Source organism: Musa acuminata, chromosome BXJ3-3 (assembly GCF_036884655.1).
Source record: "Musa acuminata AAA Group cultivar baxijiao chromosome BXJ3-3, Cavendish_Baxijiao_AAA, whole genome shotgun sequence".
Lineage (NCBI taxonomy): Eukaryota > Viridiplantae > Streptophyta > Magnoliopsida > Zingiberales > Musaceae > Musa > Musa acuminata.
Window position 1 is genome coordinate 37,180,661 of NC_088351.1, and position 17,183 is coordinate 37,197,843.

The 17,183-nt window shown below is 36.7% G+C and overlaps 3 protein-coding genes across 3 annotated transcripts; 2 read left to right on the forward strand and 1 right to left on the reverse strand.

Annotated features, from left to right (window-relative positions):
• The first annotated feature begins 224 nt into the window (after positions 1 to 224).
• On the forward strand, positions 225 to 3,641 carry LOC135633288 (succinate dehydrogenase subunit 4, mitochondrial-like). Its single transcript, XM_065142591.1, has 3 exons — positions 225 to 574; positions 2,760 to 2,900; positions 3,021 to 3,641. Exons 1-3 carry the CDS (start codon positions 332 to 334, stop codon positions 3,291 to 3,293), a joined length of 657 nt encoding a protein of 218 aa, XP_064998663.1. The 5' UTR covers positions 225 to 331; the 3' UTR covers positions 3,294 to 3,641.
• Positions 3,642 to 7,951: 4,310 nt separating this feature from the next.
• On the reverse strand, positions 7,952 to 12,872 carry LOC135632924 (large ribosomal subunit protein eL13z-like). The gene is made up of 5 exons (XM_065141799.1): positions 12,735 to 12,872; positions 11,589 to 11,707; positions 11,229 to 11,362; positions 8,504 to 8,662; positions 7,952 to 8,408 (listed from the first exon to the last, which is right to left on the reverse strand). The coding sequence occupies exons 2-5, from the start codon at positions 11,695 to 11,697 to the stop codon at positions 8,187 to 8,189; spliced, it is 624 nt and encodes a 207-aa protein (XP_064997871.1). The 5' UTR covers positions 11,698 to 11,707; positions 12,735 to 12,872; the 3' UTR covers positions 7,952 to 8,186.
• A 1,924-nt stretch (positions 12,873 to 14,796) lies between these two features.
• Positions 14,797 to 16,865, forward strand: LOC135632575 (transcription factor MYB1-like). Its single transcript, XM_065141185.1, has 3 exons — positions 14,797 to 14,929; positions 15,557 to 15,686; positions 16,304 to 16,865. The coding sequence occupies exons 1-3, from the start codon at positions 14,797 to 14,799 to the stop codon at positions 16,863 to 16,865; spliced, it is 825 nt and encodes a 274-aa protein (XP_064997257.1).
• Positions 16,866 to 17,183: the final 318 nt, after the last annotated feature.

The following is a 17,183-nucleotide window of genomic DNA, read 5'->3' on the forward strand; positions in this document are numbered from 1 at the left end:
TCGTTTGCCACTATAAACTAAAACATTGAAATTATTATTATTTCATTATTTTTATACTTTTATCGATAAAATTAATTATGTTAAGATAAATAGAATTAGATATTTAACTTTTATAACTATAGATATTTTAATATAAATTTTTTTAAACCAGAATATTAAAAATCGTAATGTATAATCGTGATGTAGTTACTTACCTAACTGAAAACCGTTACACGGTTCATACCCGTTCTAGCTTCCACAACATCGTAACAGTGCCCAAAAGTTACCCCCTCTTCTCTCTCTCTCTCTCTCTGGTGATCGTCGCTGAGAGCGGCGACTGGCGACGGTGGCGATGGCGTCCCACCTTCTGAGCCGAGCAAAGAACCTAACCCTCTCTTGCCGCCTACTCCACCATCCTTATGCCCCGAGCGATCCCGTGGCCTTGGCTCACTGCCTCCGAGCAGTCGGCTCGCTCGTCTCCTCCCATCCGCTCCCTGATCCCAGATCCGCCTCGGCCCCCATTGCCAATCGCTCGTCCCCCGTTGCTTCCTGTCTCGCCCGTGCCCCAGTTTTCGGCCACCTTGTTTCTGGAAAGGTTAACCCTTCTTCTTGGCCTCCTTATTGTGTCCTTTGTCTTGTCGATCTCGTGTCTGGATTCTTTCGTCTAAGTGATCTTAAGTTTTGAGTTATGGATGTTGGTTTCTCGGCGTTGGTTTTTGGTGTACGAAGTCTGATTCATGTGGAAAACCTGCCATAGGTCTTTTTCTTCCAGTAGTGTGAGTCTTGTAGAAGTAAAAGGAGGATAAAAGACGGAGAGATTTTCAATCTATTAGTAGGCTGAAATTTTAATTGGTCTTTTGAAGCATCTTCTCGATTTGCCTCTCAGTGCTAGAAAGATTGTCTTTTTTGGTGCATATATGTAGTCATCGTAGCTTGAAGTGGAGGGATTTGTTTGTTTCTTGCGTGAAGGCCATGGATGGCCATGAGACGTGGGAGTAAATGGGGGCTCAGGATGACCTCCTGGACTCCAGTTTGCAGAGCAGCTACAAACTCTTATAAATTTTGTGCTGAGAGACTATACAAAAATCATGGTGCTTTAAGTTTTCATTAATGTTTGAAATAGGTGTATTCTGTAGATATAAACGATCTGATGGCCCAAGTTTGTCCCACTAATAAGCGATTGAACATCCAAAATTGCCGAAAAAGCACTAAGGATCTCAACTTTTGTTCACTTTTAATATGGGTAGCTCACTCAAAGAATAATGGTAAATGCATCAGTAGAAAGGTCTGGATCAAAGTATCTGGCAACCAGGAAGCCATACGTAGCTAATGTTAGTGCTGCTTAGATAAAAATGTTTAAGATGGATGTGTGGGATTATTAGAAAAGGTAATGCAAGAAATGTCTATATTTATGTAGCTTTGTTAGAAGATAAGTCGAGGAAAACGAATTTAAGATGATATCAGCATATAAAGAGGAAGTCTGTAATTTTGCTAGTTGATGGGGTGAGCTTATTAGAGTTATTGGTTTCAGGAGAGGCATTGAGCGACCTAAGAAAGCTTTATGAGAAACAGTCAGAGAGATTTCTTTATCTTTATTTGAAGTTATATTTCCCTAAACAGAACTTATTGATAGGATAAATTCCATATAGCTGAACCCATATAGTAGGAGATTTGTAGTTTACGGTTCTTGTACACACTGCTCTTAACTTTGCATACTTGCAAAATTATCAAGTAGTATAAGAAGGTTATATGAACTGATTTGGAGATGGTTGAAAGAAACATCAAGTTGTATATCAAGGTTGTAAGTGGCTACAAACCTCTGTTTGCCTTGAAATAGAGCAATGCCAGATTTAGTTGGATCTTTTGACAAAGAAAACTATGATCAACTGCCAACCTGATGTCTATGATCTAAGAAAGTTGGCCCCAAATGCCCAGCCAAGTTAAGATTGGCAAATTATGTGCTTCCACAAGAAACCTAAAAAACATCATATTATTCATTTGTTGAACAGCATAAAGCCACACATATTTTTTATTTATATTATAGTTCCATTCAATCTAGGAGTTATTATAGAATATTTTCATGGTCTCAAGGATTGTCAGGTAGATGTGACAGCTTTGCTACAGGGACCAATGTCATTATCACAGATAATTTGGACAATTGAGCCCACAAACAAAATTATGCGATGGAAGTCCAAAAATCAGCAGCTGCAAAGGATTGTGGATGAAATAGTTTGTTGCAAACTCTGATGAAGATAGTGATGGAGAATGACAAATGATGTGAGAGGGCTAAAAGGGAACTCAGAAATAGACAAATGAAGAAGCGACAGCTGGGTGATTACCCGAGGAACATTAAATTGTTACTGTGATGGAGGAACTTATAATTGAAAAGGCCATATCAGTGTATGAGACTCTCACCAATACAAGGTTTGGTGAGGGTCAATATATGTAGTCTTATCTTTAAATATTAAAAGTGGTTATTTCCGTAACTCAAACTTTGGTCTCCCAGGTCGCAAGGGAGCAACTTTATCATTGTACCAAGTCCTGCTTTCACAGGAATTCATAATGTAATATAAAATTTAAATATTTTATACATCATGATATCTTTTCGCCCTTTCTCTTTATTTCCTGTTTTTTATTTTGATGATTTGATCTATAATACATCTTTCTTCTAACTTCCCTAATGCCTTGTCGAATTGTTTCATTCTGGACTGTATTTTGAGACACCAATAATTTTTTGGTAATACTAATTTGAATGTTTTCTGTTACTGATTTTTATGCAGATTAGTTCTGAAAGAATTTTGCAAAATGGCACTTTTAGTCCATTACATGGAAGTGCACAGTTCTTAGCTCGCTCATTTCATGTGAAAGCACATGGTGGAGAAACAAATATTCAAGCAGACAACACACATTTGCAGCATAATGTATGTTACTCCTCTCCTTGGCTATTATTTTCATATGTGCCAAGGTTGTTTCTTCTATATTTTGCTGTTCTGTGATGTCTCCTCTCTATAATATATTAGACTACTGAAATGTTATTGCAGAACGTATCTGATGTGATTGGAGTTGAAGCACCTAGTTGTTTGAAGGGAAAGGAGAATGAGTGTTCAAAGGTAATTGCTTTCAGTCCACTGGAGGTAACCCATACTATGTCACGAAAAAGCGGGTTGGTGAATGAAAGCTTGAAGGTAAAGACTATGGAGCTTTCTATAAAGACTACATATGCTCTGATACCAGCTTTGCTACTCGTATCAAATCCAAAGTTGACTACTTCAGCGCTTGTTCTGTGCATATACTGGCTAGTCTGGGTTTTTTAAAGAGATCTTTCTGGACTATGTTCACCATGAAGTGACGAGGAAATGGGTCTTGATATATTTTAAGCTGCTACTTTTTGTCTTAGCCAAGGACACTATCCTTGCTTTTGATCTAGTGTAACGTCGTCTTAGTGTGTCATAACCACAAACTGCAGACTGATGGATAAGGAAGTCAGCCAATGGCCAACCCATGATTGTTGTTTTACTTGCGTTCTATGACTTCAAATTCCCAGTTTGTTTATGCTATAGAGGCTTGTGTCTAGATATGTTTGGGTTTTCATTTCTAGTGATTGTTGGGAACTGGGGGTAGGCTGTGGTTCCATCAGTGCTATATGATTGTGGTTGATTCTAGATGTTGGTTTGATATGGTTGGTTGTCTTTGAATAACTCAGCTCCATGGTGTCTTTCTTCTGCACATTGGTGGAAGGTAACCATGTAACATCGCCTGGATCTTGTGGCAAATGCAACTATGGAGAAGATGAAGTGCACACAGCAAGGTGTGTGTGGACCAACTCCAAATCTCTCGGGGAATATGGATGATGCCGGTGGCACATACGAAGTTTGTAGGAACTGGTACCTTAGTGGCATGAACCAAGATGTGGATATATTGGGTGTTGGATTCAATGGAATGAATCAAGGTCCTGTGAGCTGCATTTGTTTTGTAATAGCATACTTGATGATGGTTTGGTGATATGAAGTCATTTTGTCACTGGTGTTGTGCTTCAGGGATGAATCGGTGTGCGCTAATTAGTGCGTCAAGTTTTATGATAGTAGGTTTAGTGATACGAAATCATGTTGTCATCGGTTTTGTGCTTCAGGGATGAATTAGTGTGCACTTATTAGTGCATCAAGTATTTTGATGGTATTTCATTTTTACGTTTTGCACATTACTGCAATCCAAAGTTCTCTTATTGTCGACGAGGAATCAATCGTCTTGAGTTGGTCAGGTATGTGCCCATGGAATTTGTAGCATCAACCACTTTGGAGTTTTAGACATGATTCATTTTTATAAGTCCATATTGGTGTATTGATAAGTGGTCGGTAAAATACTTATCGAATTATATCGAGTGTATTAACACATGATATATGAAAATATATCAATGTATTATCTATATTAGTCCTTCATTAGATTGGTACATATTGCTAATATTGATCTATTATAGATTTAGCTGGTTTTGCTTAAGTCGGGTGACACTACTATATGTTTGTCCGTAAAGGGTTAGGATATTTGAAATCTCTTATGGTCCTTTAACGACCAACAAAAGAAAAGACGGGTTAAAGAAAATATTTAATTTGAGATCTATAAAAAGTCATTTCAGTAAACATTTGATAGATAATGCAAATTACAAACATAGACTTTGCAAGCTTTGAATGATTGTGTGACAAAGGATCCAAGATGGTCCGTCATGATCAAAAGGCTTCACAAGTGCTCATATGACACTATTACAGAACAAGATAGCAAAGGCTCATCTAATCATGTGTCACCCAGGTAGTTCTTAGGTGATATGCTAATTGACACTCCGCACCACTCTATGGAGCTAAAAAATCCCTAAAATGGTTGCTTAGATTATTTGTTTTTAGACAGTTTTGTCTCTACACAATGACTACACATAACCTATGATTATAAGCTTGAAACGACGATAAAAGCTAATCAAAATGGGACTACCAAGCCTACTGCAAGTCCTTTACATTTTGTGCAAAGCATGAACAAAACTGAAAGATAAAGACATACATGAGCATTATATCGAATACCCTATTTACAGCTTTGTCTGTGACATTCTCCTCCATTTATTCCTTCAACGTCCTCGTCGAAGCCTTTGCGGATGCAACATCTCTTCGTCTTTGCTGAGTCTTCAATCTTCTGCTTTAGTTACAATGCACCACTAGGCTCCTAACTGCTCTATGTTGCTGTTGTTGAGTAGTCGAACTTTGATTCATCATACTACTTTAACTCGCTAATGACTCTAACTCTAAGGTGGGATTGATCGAGTTGTACTGATCCTTGTTGGTTCCTATGGATCTTTCAGGAAAAGACCTTTTTTATTATGTGTTAATCTCTCAAATGTCTCACACCACTTGAGCTAGGTGGATATTTATTGGAGTTTTAATGAATATCGTCTTATAAATTTTAAAGTTTTTGAGGTCTTTTCTCCGTAAAATTTACACATCACTTTCGATTTTGATTGATATTCTGTTAAGAAATGAGTAGTCTACTCTTGATAGCACCAATCACTATTGGTGAGGATTTGACAATTGTTGTCTTCCACTTTTTTTGAATGGTATTTGAACATGTGTATAACTCCTCTGTTGGATAAATAAGAGAACTGGAGTACTTAATTTCACCCATTCTCTTAATGGTTGAGAAGGCAAAGGTTAATTGACTTTGCCCACCTCCTAAAGGGTTATACTCTATGCATCGAGCCGGTTGCTAGTCTTCACTTATTCTTTGCTCACACTTCTGAAATACTCAAAGTGTTTGCACTCCTTGCGTTGAGTTAGCTACTACGATTTGCCTTCTCATTGCTATTAAACTTCTGGAATACAAGAAGTTCTGCCCAAAGAGAACAACGTTTTGCTATGATGTGGAGCAAGTCTCCAATAATTTTGTTCACCTATGGGATTGCACTGTATTCTCCATTATTTCTATTACCTACTTCTTTCAGTAGAAAAAGTATACCACCACGTATTGCTTACTTCATTCCTTAGTCGAGCACTCCTACATCAACCCAAAGTTGCCCACTTTCGACTATCTTAATGAGAAGCCCGTTGACATCTATCTGATAAAGTTTCCTAGTCTCTACCCCTCGGCCTTGGTTTCGTATTTAGAATTTGCATCTACATTCTCCACCTCCTCGACCCCTTTCATGACTAAATGCTCTCCCTCCATGAGAGCAAGGGATCGAGGACTCCACGGAAGTCTCACCTCTATGGTATTATGACATTGCTATGCCCATGGCCCTACTATTCGTCGCCTCACATCTATCTCCCTTTCTTCGCTATCGATAGGTCTGTCTCTACGACACTTCTCCGAGTCCACCTCCATTCTAATCTCAACTTAATATTGGGTAGCTAAGTCCCTTTGGATTTATCAGCTTCCTTGTCCCTTTCGACCACTTGCTTCAACACATCTGTACTCTCCGAATAGTTCTCTTTGGTCGATGGAAAGACAGACTATAACTCTCATACATGTTCTTTATCATCATGTTATAGGGCTTGTGTTGATTCTTTTCTCTTTTACTTCTTTGGTTACAACGATCACTTACTCGGCCATATCCTTTGACTTATCGGACTCCCTTAAGTAAATATGAGCTCTAAAGTAGTCTAGCTCTCCAAATGCTCTAATCATACCTATGTATGATTAAGCCCCCTTCATGGGACTCACTGGTACTTGCACTTGAATTCTTCCTCGATGGTTTATATATAGCCCTTATATGTTGATGACTAAAGCTTACATCCAATGCAAAATTCGATGGGCGTACGATAAACTCGCCTCTACGATATTATGACATTCACTCCTTGAATCCATAACCATTCTTATCGTCATTTCGTTTACCAAAGTAGAGCTCTCAGTAGCTTTGGATCATACCTTTGTATGATCTAGTCCCTCGCGAGAATTATCTCATGTGTGTCTTATTGTCTCGAACTATTCATCATGATCTGTTGCACCATGGTGCCTCCTAGTGACATCTTCATACCATTTTGATCTTTGTGAAATGAACTTGGGCTACGATCTCTCTATATGTGGCCTTTATTAGCACATCGTAGGGCCTCGGACATATCCAATTTTGTTCATTTTTTTGGCAATTGACCTTCGTCCATCCACTCTTAGGTCACACCCAAACAAAGCACAGCTCTAGGATAATCCGTTGCCTATCAGCTTTCGAAGTCCACTGACTTTATTAAAATTGGTGCGTCATTATTTGGATCATTTTCCTCTACCCTAATCATATTCTTCATTGTGCACCGCTTCCTTCGCGACAACTCGAATAATAACACTATGACATATTCATCATGAGTACTCGTCTTCACGTCCTCTTACCTTGTGTCAAGGTCTTTTAATCACAACTTTACATTTTATACATCCGTCCGCAAAGAGTAAACATTTTCGAAACCTCTTAGATTCACGAGCATTCATTTCAATAAATACTTAATAAATGATTCGTTGCGACAAAAAATCCCCACAAGAACAAGGTAGAAAACCCTAGACATTACTCTAAAGATCCATCCAATTATATGCCACTTAGGTAGCTCCTAGGTGCTGTGCTAACCAACACTTTATACCATTTCACGAAACTAAAAGACACCTATTTTGTACCATTTTATAAAACTAAAAGACTCCTAAATATGGAATTACCTCTAGGTGACGATTACACAACCTATGAACATGAAACAACAATCAAAAGCAAACCCTCTACATATTATATAAAATATAAATAAAACAAAAAAAACGAACATACACGGAAATAACTTTATTCATCTTGCTCTAAGAGGTAAATGACTCTATGCTACTTCCAGATACAGCAGAACTGTTCCACCAAGCATGCAAGTTATTATTGCAGGTAACCTGACAAAAAAATTCAAAGGTTTCCTGACTCAACCACAACATATGATATCTCAAATAGATTTGAACGTTCACCAACGCTGATCACCTACACTTGTCGTGGTAGTCAAGCAAAAGTTCTTTAGCTAAATCAGCATCTTCTACAAAAGATAATAATATTGTGACTCGATATAACATCAATAACCAATAGGGTAATACCTAAGATTGCATTGTCACAGAACAAAAAACAAGAGACGAATCACTTGAAAACTCAAATGAAAGTGGCCAAACTATTAGCATCTCATGGAAGTGCCTAAAACAGAAGAGGACAGAACAATGACCATCACAACAATGGGTTACTTCTTCTCTTCCTTCTCAGCCTCTGCAGCCTTCTTCATCCTCGCACCAACCTGGCACTGGTTCATCCGCTCAACACGAAGCTTCGCGTAGGCCTTGAATGATCTCATCTCGTCTGTCACCTTCACAAGCTCAATCGAGGGCTTCTCATGGACAATGGGCATGTATTGGCCTTGGACCTGGGTAGCCGTTGCAAGTTCTTCCGGAGCAGAATCTCCAGCCTGAGAGAGCAAGATATGCCAAAGAATGAGAAATTAAATATATGATCGACGAACAACTATTAATAGCTCTTAAGATATAATCTTAATTAGCTTGCCTTTAATTTCCGAGCCCGCCTTGGGAAGATGACCAGCTTAGCTTTGTATGTCTTCAGCCTCTGCACGTTAGCTTGGAGACCCTCAAGAGAACGATTCTTTCGTCTATGGTCCACTGCAATGCCAATTGTCGGAGCAAGTTTCTTTGGAATACCAGCTGCCTGTAATTGTACCAGGAACCATCATTATTCAGTACAAAAGCTGATACTAACTATGCATCGGCCACGCTTGAGTAGACATTGATCCATAAGATCTAAGGTGCAAAATTTGTTTAAATGGATTACTTTAGAATCTATTATAATCTGGAACAGAAGCCTATATCTTATCACATGGAGATGGATCTTTTGGTGTGCTGACACATACACTAATTGGTAAGACTGACTCGTAGAAGAAAGTAATACTATGCTGAATATGGAAACAATTGTTCAAGAATCAAATTCACGTGACAGAGCATCAATGATCCTTAACAATTCTCAATTTGAGGATTTGCACAAGAACCAACAAGATAAAAGCAGGGGTTTAAATAGGCGTTCAAGCTCTCACCTAAGCACTGCGGGTGAGGTGAGGCGAGGCGAGGCGAGGCCCAAGTGCCTCAAGCCTCGACCAAGTGATGTGCTTCAATCAACCGGACTTTTAAGTCCAGTTCGATTGAACACTAGCTAGTTGGTTCAATTGAACCAACTAAGCTACATACTATTAATCTATTCTTAGATAGATATATTCTTTTAATCTATTAATCTATTCATTATTAGATTGAACCAACAGTAGCTAGATTCAATTAATCTTTTTTTAGATAGATGTATTAATATATTTTTAAATTATATTGCATGACATATTCACACAAAGAGAAGAAAACAATTAGAACATTAACGATTACATGATCTGATTTATATAAAGTATAATCACGCATTGAAGGCTCGTTATAATTTACGAAATAACATTGATCCAATCTTATTACAAGATATTGATAATTCAAATGTGTGGTTGGTGAGAGAAATAGATGTGAACTTGCAAGATGCCGAATATGAGCTTATGTTTGAAGATGACTATTTGACATGGGAAGATGTGACAAGAGCCTTAGGTGTTGGAAAATCTCAGACATATACAAGACAGATGACGAAAGCAAAAATGTCTGCAAAAGCCTCAAGTTTATCTCTTACTATTGTTGAAGAGGAGAAAACCTATTTTGATGAAGATGTGACAAGAGCCTTAGGTGTTGGAAAATCTCAGACATATACAAGACAGATGACGAAAGCAAAAATGTCTGCAAAAGCCTCAAGTTTATCTCTTACTATTGTTGAAGAGGAGAAAACCTATTTTGATGAGGATGGACAAGAGGAAGAGAAAGATGATGATATGTTTGAAAATGACGATGTTCAATATGATGATGATTGAATTTGATAGTAAACCATTGTTTTAAGTCTTGACATCTTTGTTATTAGAAGATAAATAATATGACTTGGTGCTTTAGATCTTTTTATTTTAATATTATATTTTATTAATATAATCATATTTATCAGTTATATTATATATTTTTTATATTTTAATATTTCAGAACGTCTCGCTTCGCTCGAGCGAGCACCTAGCGCCTCAGGCATTTTGAGACATTGACATCTTTTGACGCCTAGTGCTTTTTAAATCATTGGATAAAAGATAAAAACTCATACTTATACATGAGAAACCTCAACATTGATATTAACTCTAAATTACATTTGCAATCAAATATATTCATCCAATTGCATTGATTGAGTGATCTTGAAGGATGTAAAGTTTTCACCAAAAAAAATAATCATAAAAATATCTTAATACTCAATTATCATTTTTCAAAAGAAAAAATTATTTTAACATGTTATAATATAACACTATAATATATACTTAAAGCAAGCAAGACAAGTATGATTTTTCAGGTTGGATAAGGATTCATAAAATACAATTTCTATCCATGTTGGCATTCAGAACAAAAGAAGGGACTAGCCATTGGATATTAATTTAAAACTGAAAGGTCCAAAAGTGACAATATAGCCCTCTGAGTCAACCTAAAGTACCTCACTTAAATAACTCAAGGCTAGAAGAATTAACCCTAAAAAAATATCTTGTTTGATTTAACAGTACATATCAAGAGAATAAGTAGATCATTCTACTAAAGGTAATTACTAATATCATTATTGTTTGAGTTGAGAATATATTAAAAATAAAAAAAATAAATGTTTGCATTTGTCAATGGTGCCAATTCAATTAGGCTGCTCTAATGGTTGTTTGGTATTTCTTATCTTTGGAAGATTATGGTCCTACCAAATGAGGTCATTTAGTAATCTATTACAGGTGAAATCCTTATTCTACACTTTATTTCTTAATCAAATGACCCCTAAACCAATTTTGTCAAGAAGGAATAGTTGATTTTGCTCATATGAGCAAAATTCTTCTCCAATGCTTTTATATGTGATTAGCTATTGGCATTGAAATATCAAAGTCGATGACAACACTCAAAACAACTTGAGTAGTAAAGCACCATGAGATATTTTAAAACTAAAGATTATCCTCTTTGCATCTTTTCTCATTCAAAATATAACACTTTCTCAAATATGTGCAACCTATAATGGCACTTTGATGGAGCTAGATGAATGAATTGGCAAGAAAAATAACAAATCTCAATTACCAAGTACACATTAGCATACAAGACCACAAGACATACATCTAAGACATTTATTAAGAATGGCAGATTTTCACCTTGAGCTCCTCAAGAGTAAAACCCCTCCCAGATCTTGATTTCATGTTATACTTGAGTGTTTGGCATTGAACAATAGGACGCAGGGGTCCAGCAGTTGGACGGGGGAATATCTTCACGGCTTTCTTCTGTCTTGCTGTTACATCCAAACAATAGCATATATCATCAGCAAGAGAAAAAACAAGTTGTAATATATGAAAAAGCTTTCTACTTCCATGGAAAAGAAGCAGAATCAAGAATAAAGTTACTAAAAAGAAAGGCATCTAAGGCTCATATTGATATTACATTGATCTACATCAATGGGGAACTATCAGCAAATAACAAGTAGCTAAAGACCAGTGCACTGAAGAGAAGATATTTACCGATGCGTCTTCTAGTTTTGCGAGCAGGTTGGTTGAACCATGTCTTAACATAATTCTGCCAGTGCTTCTTGAAGTGCCCATTTGGCACGACATTGTTATGCTTAACCATGGTTTATCACCTGAAAACCAAAATAGTTCAGGCAAAAATTATATAAATATTGTAAAAGGTCACTGAACCGCATGACAAGCTTGTACGAATATAAAAAAATATATATATATTTTTTAAAGCACTAAGGGACAAAATATATGTACAGGCAACTCACATAATTCATGATTCTAAAGAGAACAAGAATCACACAACAAAAAAGTAAATTCTTAATTTGTGGACTAGAGGCAAAGACAATATGCATTATTTCAAGCCTAGCATCCTTACTCCAAATTGTCATTCAAGAAAAGAAGCAGATGAATAATGAGTAAGATTAAGGTAGAAAAGTTATGCAACAAGGACTCAAATGTGCCTCTGATGATCAGCCATCAGAAGAATAAAATCTTTGGTTCAATTTTCCAGTTGCGAGTAGTAAATCAGTCTTGCCAGATAAACGTTCACTTCCATACGAGTTCCAAAGATCACAACTTACGGATAGTGACACCATAATCCTGAATACTTGAACCAGAATAAAACATAAAGAATGACAGATCGAACATATTCCTAAGTCATAATCCGCATGGTGTCCCCACACAAACTTTTTGGTGTCTTTCTATCGTCCTAACCATCCTATCTCTCTCTTATCCTTGAAACACCATCCTTTCAACACACTATTCCAACACAAACTTTTTGGTGTCTTACTTTCTTCCTAACCATCCTATCTCTCTCTTATCCTTGAAACACCATCGGAATCGGAAAAACAACTTCGGAGCTATTCCTCTCAGACAAAGGTCTCGAAGAATGACATCAAATCCATCGAAAAACTGAGAAGAATCCCGATAACCGTGATAACATACCCCAATTGCTGAACTGTTACCCACACACACGACCAAATCATCCAACGTTACACCATACGAGATCATGAACCAGAATTACATAATGGAATCCCAACATCCCCAAAGGTAAGGTGCTAATCGTAGAAAACATGATCTCTAACCAGAACGGGATCAAAGATGCATAAATAATACAAGCAAAGACGGAGAGGCGTCGACAGATCTCACCGGGATCCGACGAGCTTTGGCCTTCCGCTCCGCCGTAGACGGGCTCGCGAAGGGTTTCGCGCTCTACTATAAGCTGGTGGGGAGGAGCCAGAACAGGCGGACGAAAACCCTGAATTGGACGGTCCAGATCACTTGATGGGTGATAGGAACACTGCGGAAACGGTGTCGTCAAAAGTCGTGCACGTGGGAGGATAAGACACTGGCTTGGAGTCCTCTCAACCGTCCGATCAATGGATCTATGGTTTATGTTTATTTGATCTTTTTCTTATGTACTAATATATATATATATATATATATATATATATATATATATATATATATATATATATATATATATATATATATATATATATACATATATATATATATAACATTTTGTTTAGTTAGTGCATTGTTTTATCAATGATATATTTTCATTTTTGAATCCAAATATAAGCGCTACGCACGTCATTCAATGTTATAATTTTTTTAAAAGAAATTTATCTCTCGCTACATACGCAATATACTACTTAATATACATAGTTTCATACTAGTAAGTACATAAATATATAGTTTTGTACTATTTAATATATTAGTTATCTTATCTCTTAAGGATATCATCTAAATCGACATAAGGATCGATATTATGATATTACCATTTTAATTTGACATATATTTTTAAAAACAAAAGCATTATGTATTACTGAACCTCAGGAATAATAAAATTGGATCGATCAAATATGATAAAATGATGAATTAATAAATTATCGTCTCTCTCTCTCTCTCTCTCTATGTGCTTTGATTTGATATGTTACTATTGTATGTGAATTCCATCAACAACATCAACTGCAAGGTGAAGTAGTGTTTGTTCTATTGGCTATCACATTCGCATTAACTCTATTGACAGTATGGTATTATCGTAAAAAGATAATTCAGTGCACAAGGTTTTTGTAAATAATTTTATCCTTTGAAATTTTACCTGTGACTCAGATATTAATCACATAAGTTTGATCGATGTACATGGAAATAGTAATGTTCTCAGAAGCATAACCTTCATGATGTATTGAAGTCAAATATTATGAATGAAAATCCACAGTTGAGAATTAGAACACATCGATTCTAATCCCAAAAATGTGCAAGCATTTATTGAGAACTAATGGAAATTAGTTTGATTGTTTATACGTTCAAAGCAGTTGAAAGGTCTATATAAATTGGCCTCCATGACCCAAATATACTTTCATTCCAGGATACAAGTAAATTGTCATCAACTTCTTGACAAGAGTGAGAACAATAACATTTCCAGTTGCAAGGATAAGAATGAATTGAACCGTTCTTGACAAAGATGCAACAATCTTCCTGTCACAATTTTTTCATTTACAGAACTGGTTAGTAAGAGAGTTCTTATGGAAACAAGGCAAAAGAAACAGAAAAAAACGGTTACCTCTATATTCTACAGGCCAGAACTTTGAGTGCCATTGCCATTATGACCATCACAAGCCACCTAATTGAATGACTAACAAAAATTTGGTTCCCTTTTTTATTTTCTGAGTGAGGTCTTCTGACGATAAGAATGTGCAAGTTGGTGGCTTGTTGTGAAAGGGCACTCCCAAATTAGTAGCATCCCCTGTGTCAACTTTGCAAACTACATACCCTAAAGAGCATGCAAAAGAGAAGGCAACCAACTCCCATCTTAAATCTTCTACTTTTCAGGGACTCTCCCAAGGTTGTTGAGTTGCCATCCAAGGAAGTTAAATAGGTAGGTACTGGACATAGATGAAGCTGATGGAGAGACCTGTTCGTTTGGAAGACCAGCTCCAACTGCTTGCAGAAAGATTTTTCTTCTTGACCTGTATCAGAGTAGGAACGTTTAGATTCTTTTGCTATTGTGTAGAAAGAGTTGACAAGAAAATTTATAAAGTGATATGACACGGTTTATTCACCTTAAGACAATGCGGGGCCATTAAAGCTGTCTTGCAGTCTGCATTTAATGCTGCAAGAATATCGTCCTGAAAGCTCAAAGTATTTAAACTTCATTGTTTTGGCTCAGTTCACCCACAGGAGTTACACTGGAAGAAAGAGAAGAATGAGAAAGGCTTCCTGTTGTCCTAAGGAAGGTCTGAACAGGGGAGCTTGGACAAGCGAAGAAGACAAGCTTCTCTCAGACTACATCTTGGCCCATGGCCTTGGGAGATGGAGAAGCCTGCCTGCCAATGCCGGTAAGAGTATTTGATTCTGCAATTCTAAGCCCAACAATTTAATAACAGCTGTGAGTGAGAAGCACAAAATGGAGATACTATTTCCTTGAAGCATGTCCATGCATGTTACATGTAGGATTTGGATGACAAATCTTAGTTTCAGATTACAGAGAAAAATAAGAGTAACAGATACTGAAGCAGATCTTTGAAGCTTCAGATTATGTCTTGTGTCCCGTTTACAGTCATCCAATCTCTTGGAAACCTCATGCAAACGATCAGTCTTCCCAATCCAGCAACCTAAAGCAGTCAATGCTAAAAACTGTAACTTCTTCTTTCACTTATTTGCTGTAAATTTCTTGTATGCTGTCCAATCAATTAATAGAGACTCGTCTGGATCAACCTGAAGCATTGTTTAATATTCATGTTAAGTTGCCAAAATTGAGAAATATGTTTAATGACATGTTCGTACATTGGAATAATTTCTGACCATCTCCAATTTTCCCTTAGTTGCTGGAATTGAGAAGGCAACGTCACATTTGCCAAGACACATAGTAAATCTAAGAGCAAATGTCAAAAATCATTTGACCTCAATCAACATATTGATGTGAAAAGATAATGAAAGTGACAACACTGGTTTTGATATTGCAGGATTGAACAGATGTGGTAAGAGTTGCAGGTTGAGGTGGCTGAATTATCTTAGACCAGATATCAAGAAGGGGAATATTACCCAGGAAGAGGAGGACCTTATCATCAGGCTTCATAATCTACTTGGAAATAGGTAAAATTAAGGTCTCAATGCTTTCTTCTTCTTACAAGGGTAGAAAGAACACAAATCACAAGCACATAATTTGGGTTGCACATAATGATATCATACTGCTTGGCATATATCTTGCAGGACAAAAAATGTTGACACTTGAGTGCAGAGGAAAATTTTGGAGAATATATGAACAAATTTAGTGAAGTAGCAAAATGGTCAAATATAATGACAAGGAGATGAGTGTTATCGATGTAAAGCAATAAACATCAAAAATAGCCAAAATCCCACTTTATCATTTCTATATCAGCCCTACAAAACCAGAAGTATAGTATGGCACAGCACACAATTCATATGCATATTATTGTATTCTCTTATAAAGTCCAGAATCCATTGAATATAGTGACACAGTGAGAAGCACAACGTGAGGTTTAAAATAAGGTCACTATATATTAATTCATAATGTAATCATAAACAGCATAATCTCCTAGGCCAGAGAATACATGCCAAATGATAGTGATCCTCACAACATTGAAAGGAATTTTGTGAAAAGAATTTCCATTGAAAGCAATAATTTATTCAGTTTTATAAGTCAACAAACGCAATCCTTATCAGATACATTATATTTTTCCTTGAAGCAGATGGTCCTTGATAGCAGGAAGATTACCAGGGCGAACAGACAATGAAATAAAGAACTACTGGAATACCTACCTCAGAAAAAAGGGCTTGCACAGCAGCCCAAGTCCTGCATCAAAGAATAGAGAAGTACAAATAGTTAAAGCAGTTGCAGATAAACAAAAAGGTGTGGAAGTTAATGTGATCCGGACCAAGGCCATACGATGCACCAGATCTCTTTTTGCTGATGAAGTTCCTGCTAGTGGAATGAATAATTCTGCATATTCTGTACTACCAAGTGCTATGTTTGATTATGACACCTCAGATTTCAGTGGAAATGACCCAGCTCCTCAGGCTGCAAAAAGTGTTTGTTCCGAGGAGAACATGCAAAATTCAGTTTTCCCTCAGGCAGCTGATGGTTTTTATACAAGTAGTGGTAGCTTCCATGATAGCTTCAGTGCTACTGCCTCCTCAAGCTACTTCAATTATACCAAAATCTGTAGTAATGTTTTAGAAAAAAGTGAGGAGTTACATCCTTTCATGTGTGATGATGAGTGGGTTTCCTTGTTGATGCATCCAAACATATAGGATGTTGTATTTAACTCCAAGAAATAATGGAATTGAGGAGGTTGACATTTAGTCAATAAGATGCTAAGTTATTATACAGCTTCAAGTTTCCTTGCCACTGCATCTACTGCTTTTAATGATAAAAAAAAGTTGAAGATAGTGGAGATATATGAATCAGTTAACAGTTGGGTGCTGCCATCACACTAATTTTTACCTGCATTTTATGTTCTCCGTGATAAAATAAGATGGCAGATAATTGGCATCAGATTAAGATATTAAGCATATTCTTAAAAGTTAAAAGGCAGAAGCTGATATTGAAGGTAGTTTGTTTGATATGAA

Bases quoted from the DNA above. Each gene is read 5' to 3' on its own strand.
- LOC135633288 (XM_065142591.1), top strand. From the start codon at position 332: ATGGCGTCCCACCTTCTGAGCCGAGCAAAGAACCTAACCCTCTCTTGC. The intron at 575-2,759 runs GTTAACCCTTCT...ATTTTTATGCAG, and splicing joins GCCACCTTGTTTCTGGAAAG to ATTAGTTCTGAAAGAATTTT. The intron at 2,901-3,020 runs GTATGTTACTCC...ATGTTATTGCAG, and splicing joins ACACACATTTGCAGCATAAT to AACGTATCTGATGTGATTGG.
- LOC135632924 (XM_065141799.1), bottom strand. From the start codon at position 11,697: ATGGTTAAGCATAACAATGTCGTGCCAAATGGGCACTTCAAGAAGCAC. The intron at 11,363-11,588 runs GTAAATATCTTC...TGGATGTAACAG, and splicing joins CAAAACTAGAAGACGCATCG to CAAGACAGAAGAAAGCCGTG. The intron at 8,663-11,228 runs GTGAAAATCTGC...GTACAATTACAG, and splicing joins TTACTCTTGAGGAGCTCAAG to GCAGCTGGTATTCCAAAGAA.
- LOC135632575 (XM_065141185.1), top strand. From the start codon at position 14,797: ATGAGAAAGGCTTCCTGTTGTCCTAAGGAAGGTCTGAACAGGGGAGCT. The intron at 14,930-15,556 runs GTAAGAGTATTT...TTGATATTGCAG, and splicing joins AAGCCTGCCTGCCAATGCCG to GATTGAACAGATGTGGTAAG. The intron at 15,687-16,303 runs GTAAAATTAAGG...TCCTTGAAGCAG, and splicing joins CATAATCTACTTGGAAATAG to ATGGTCCTTGATAGCAGGAA.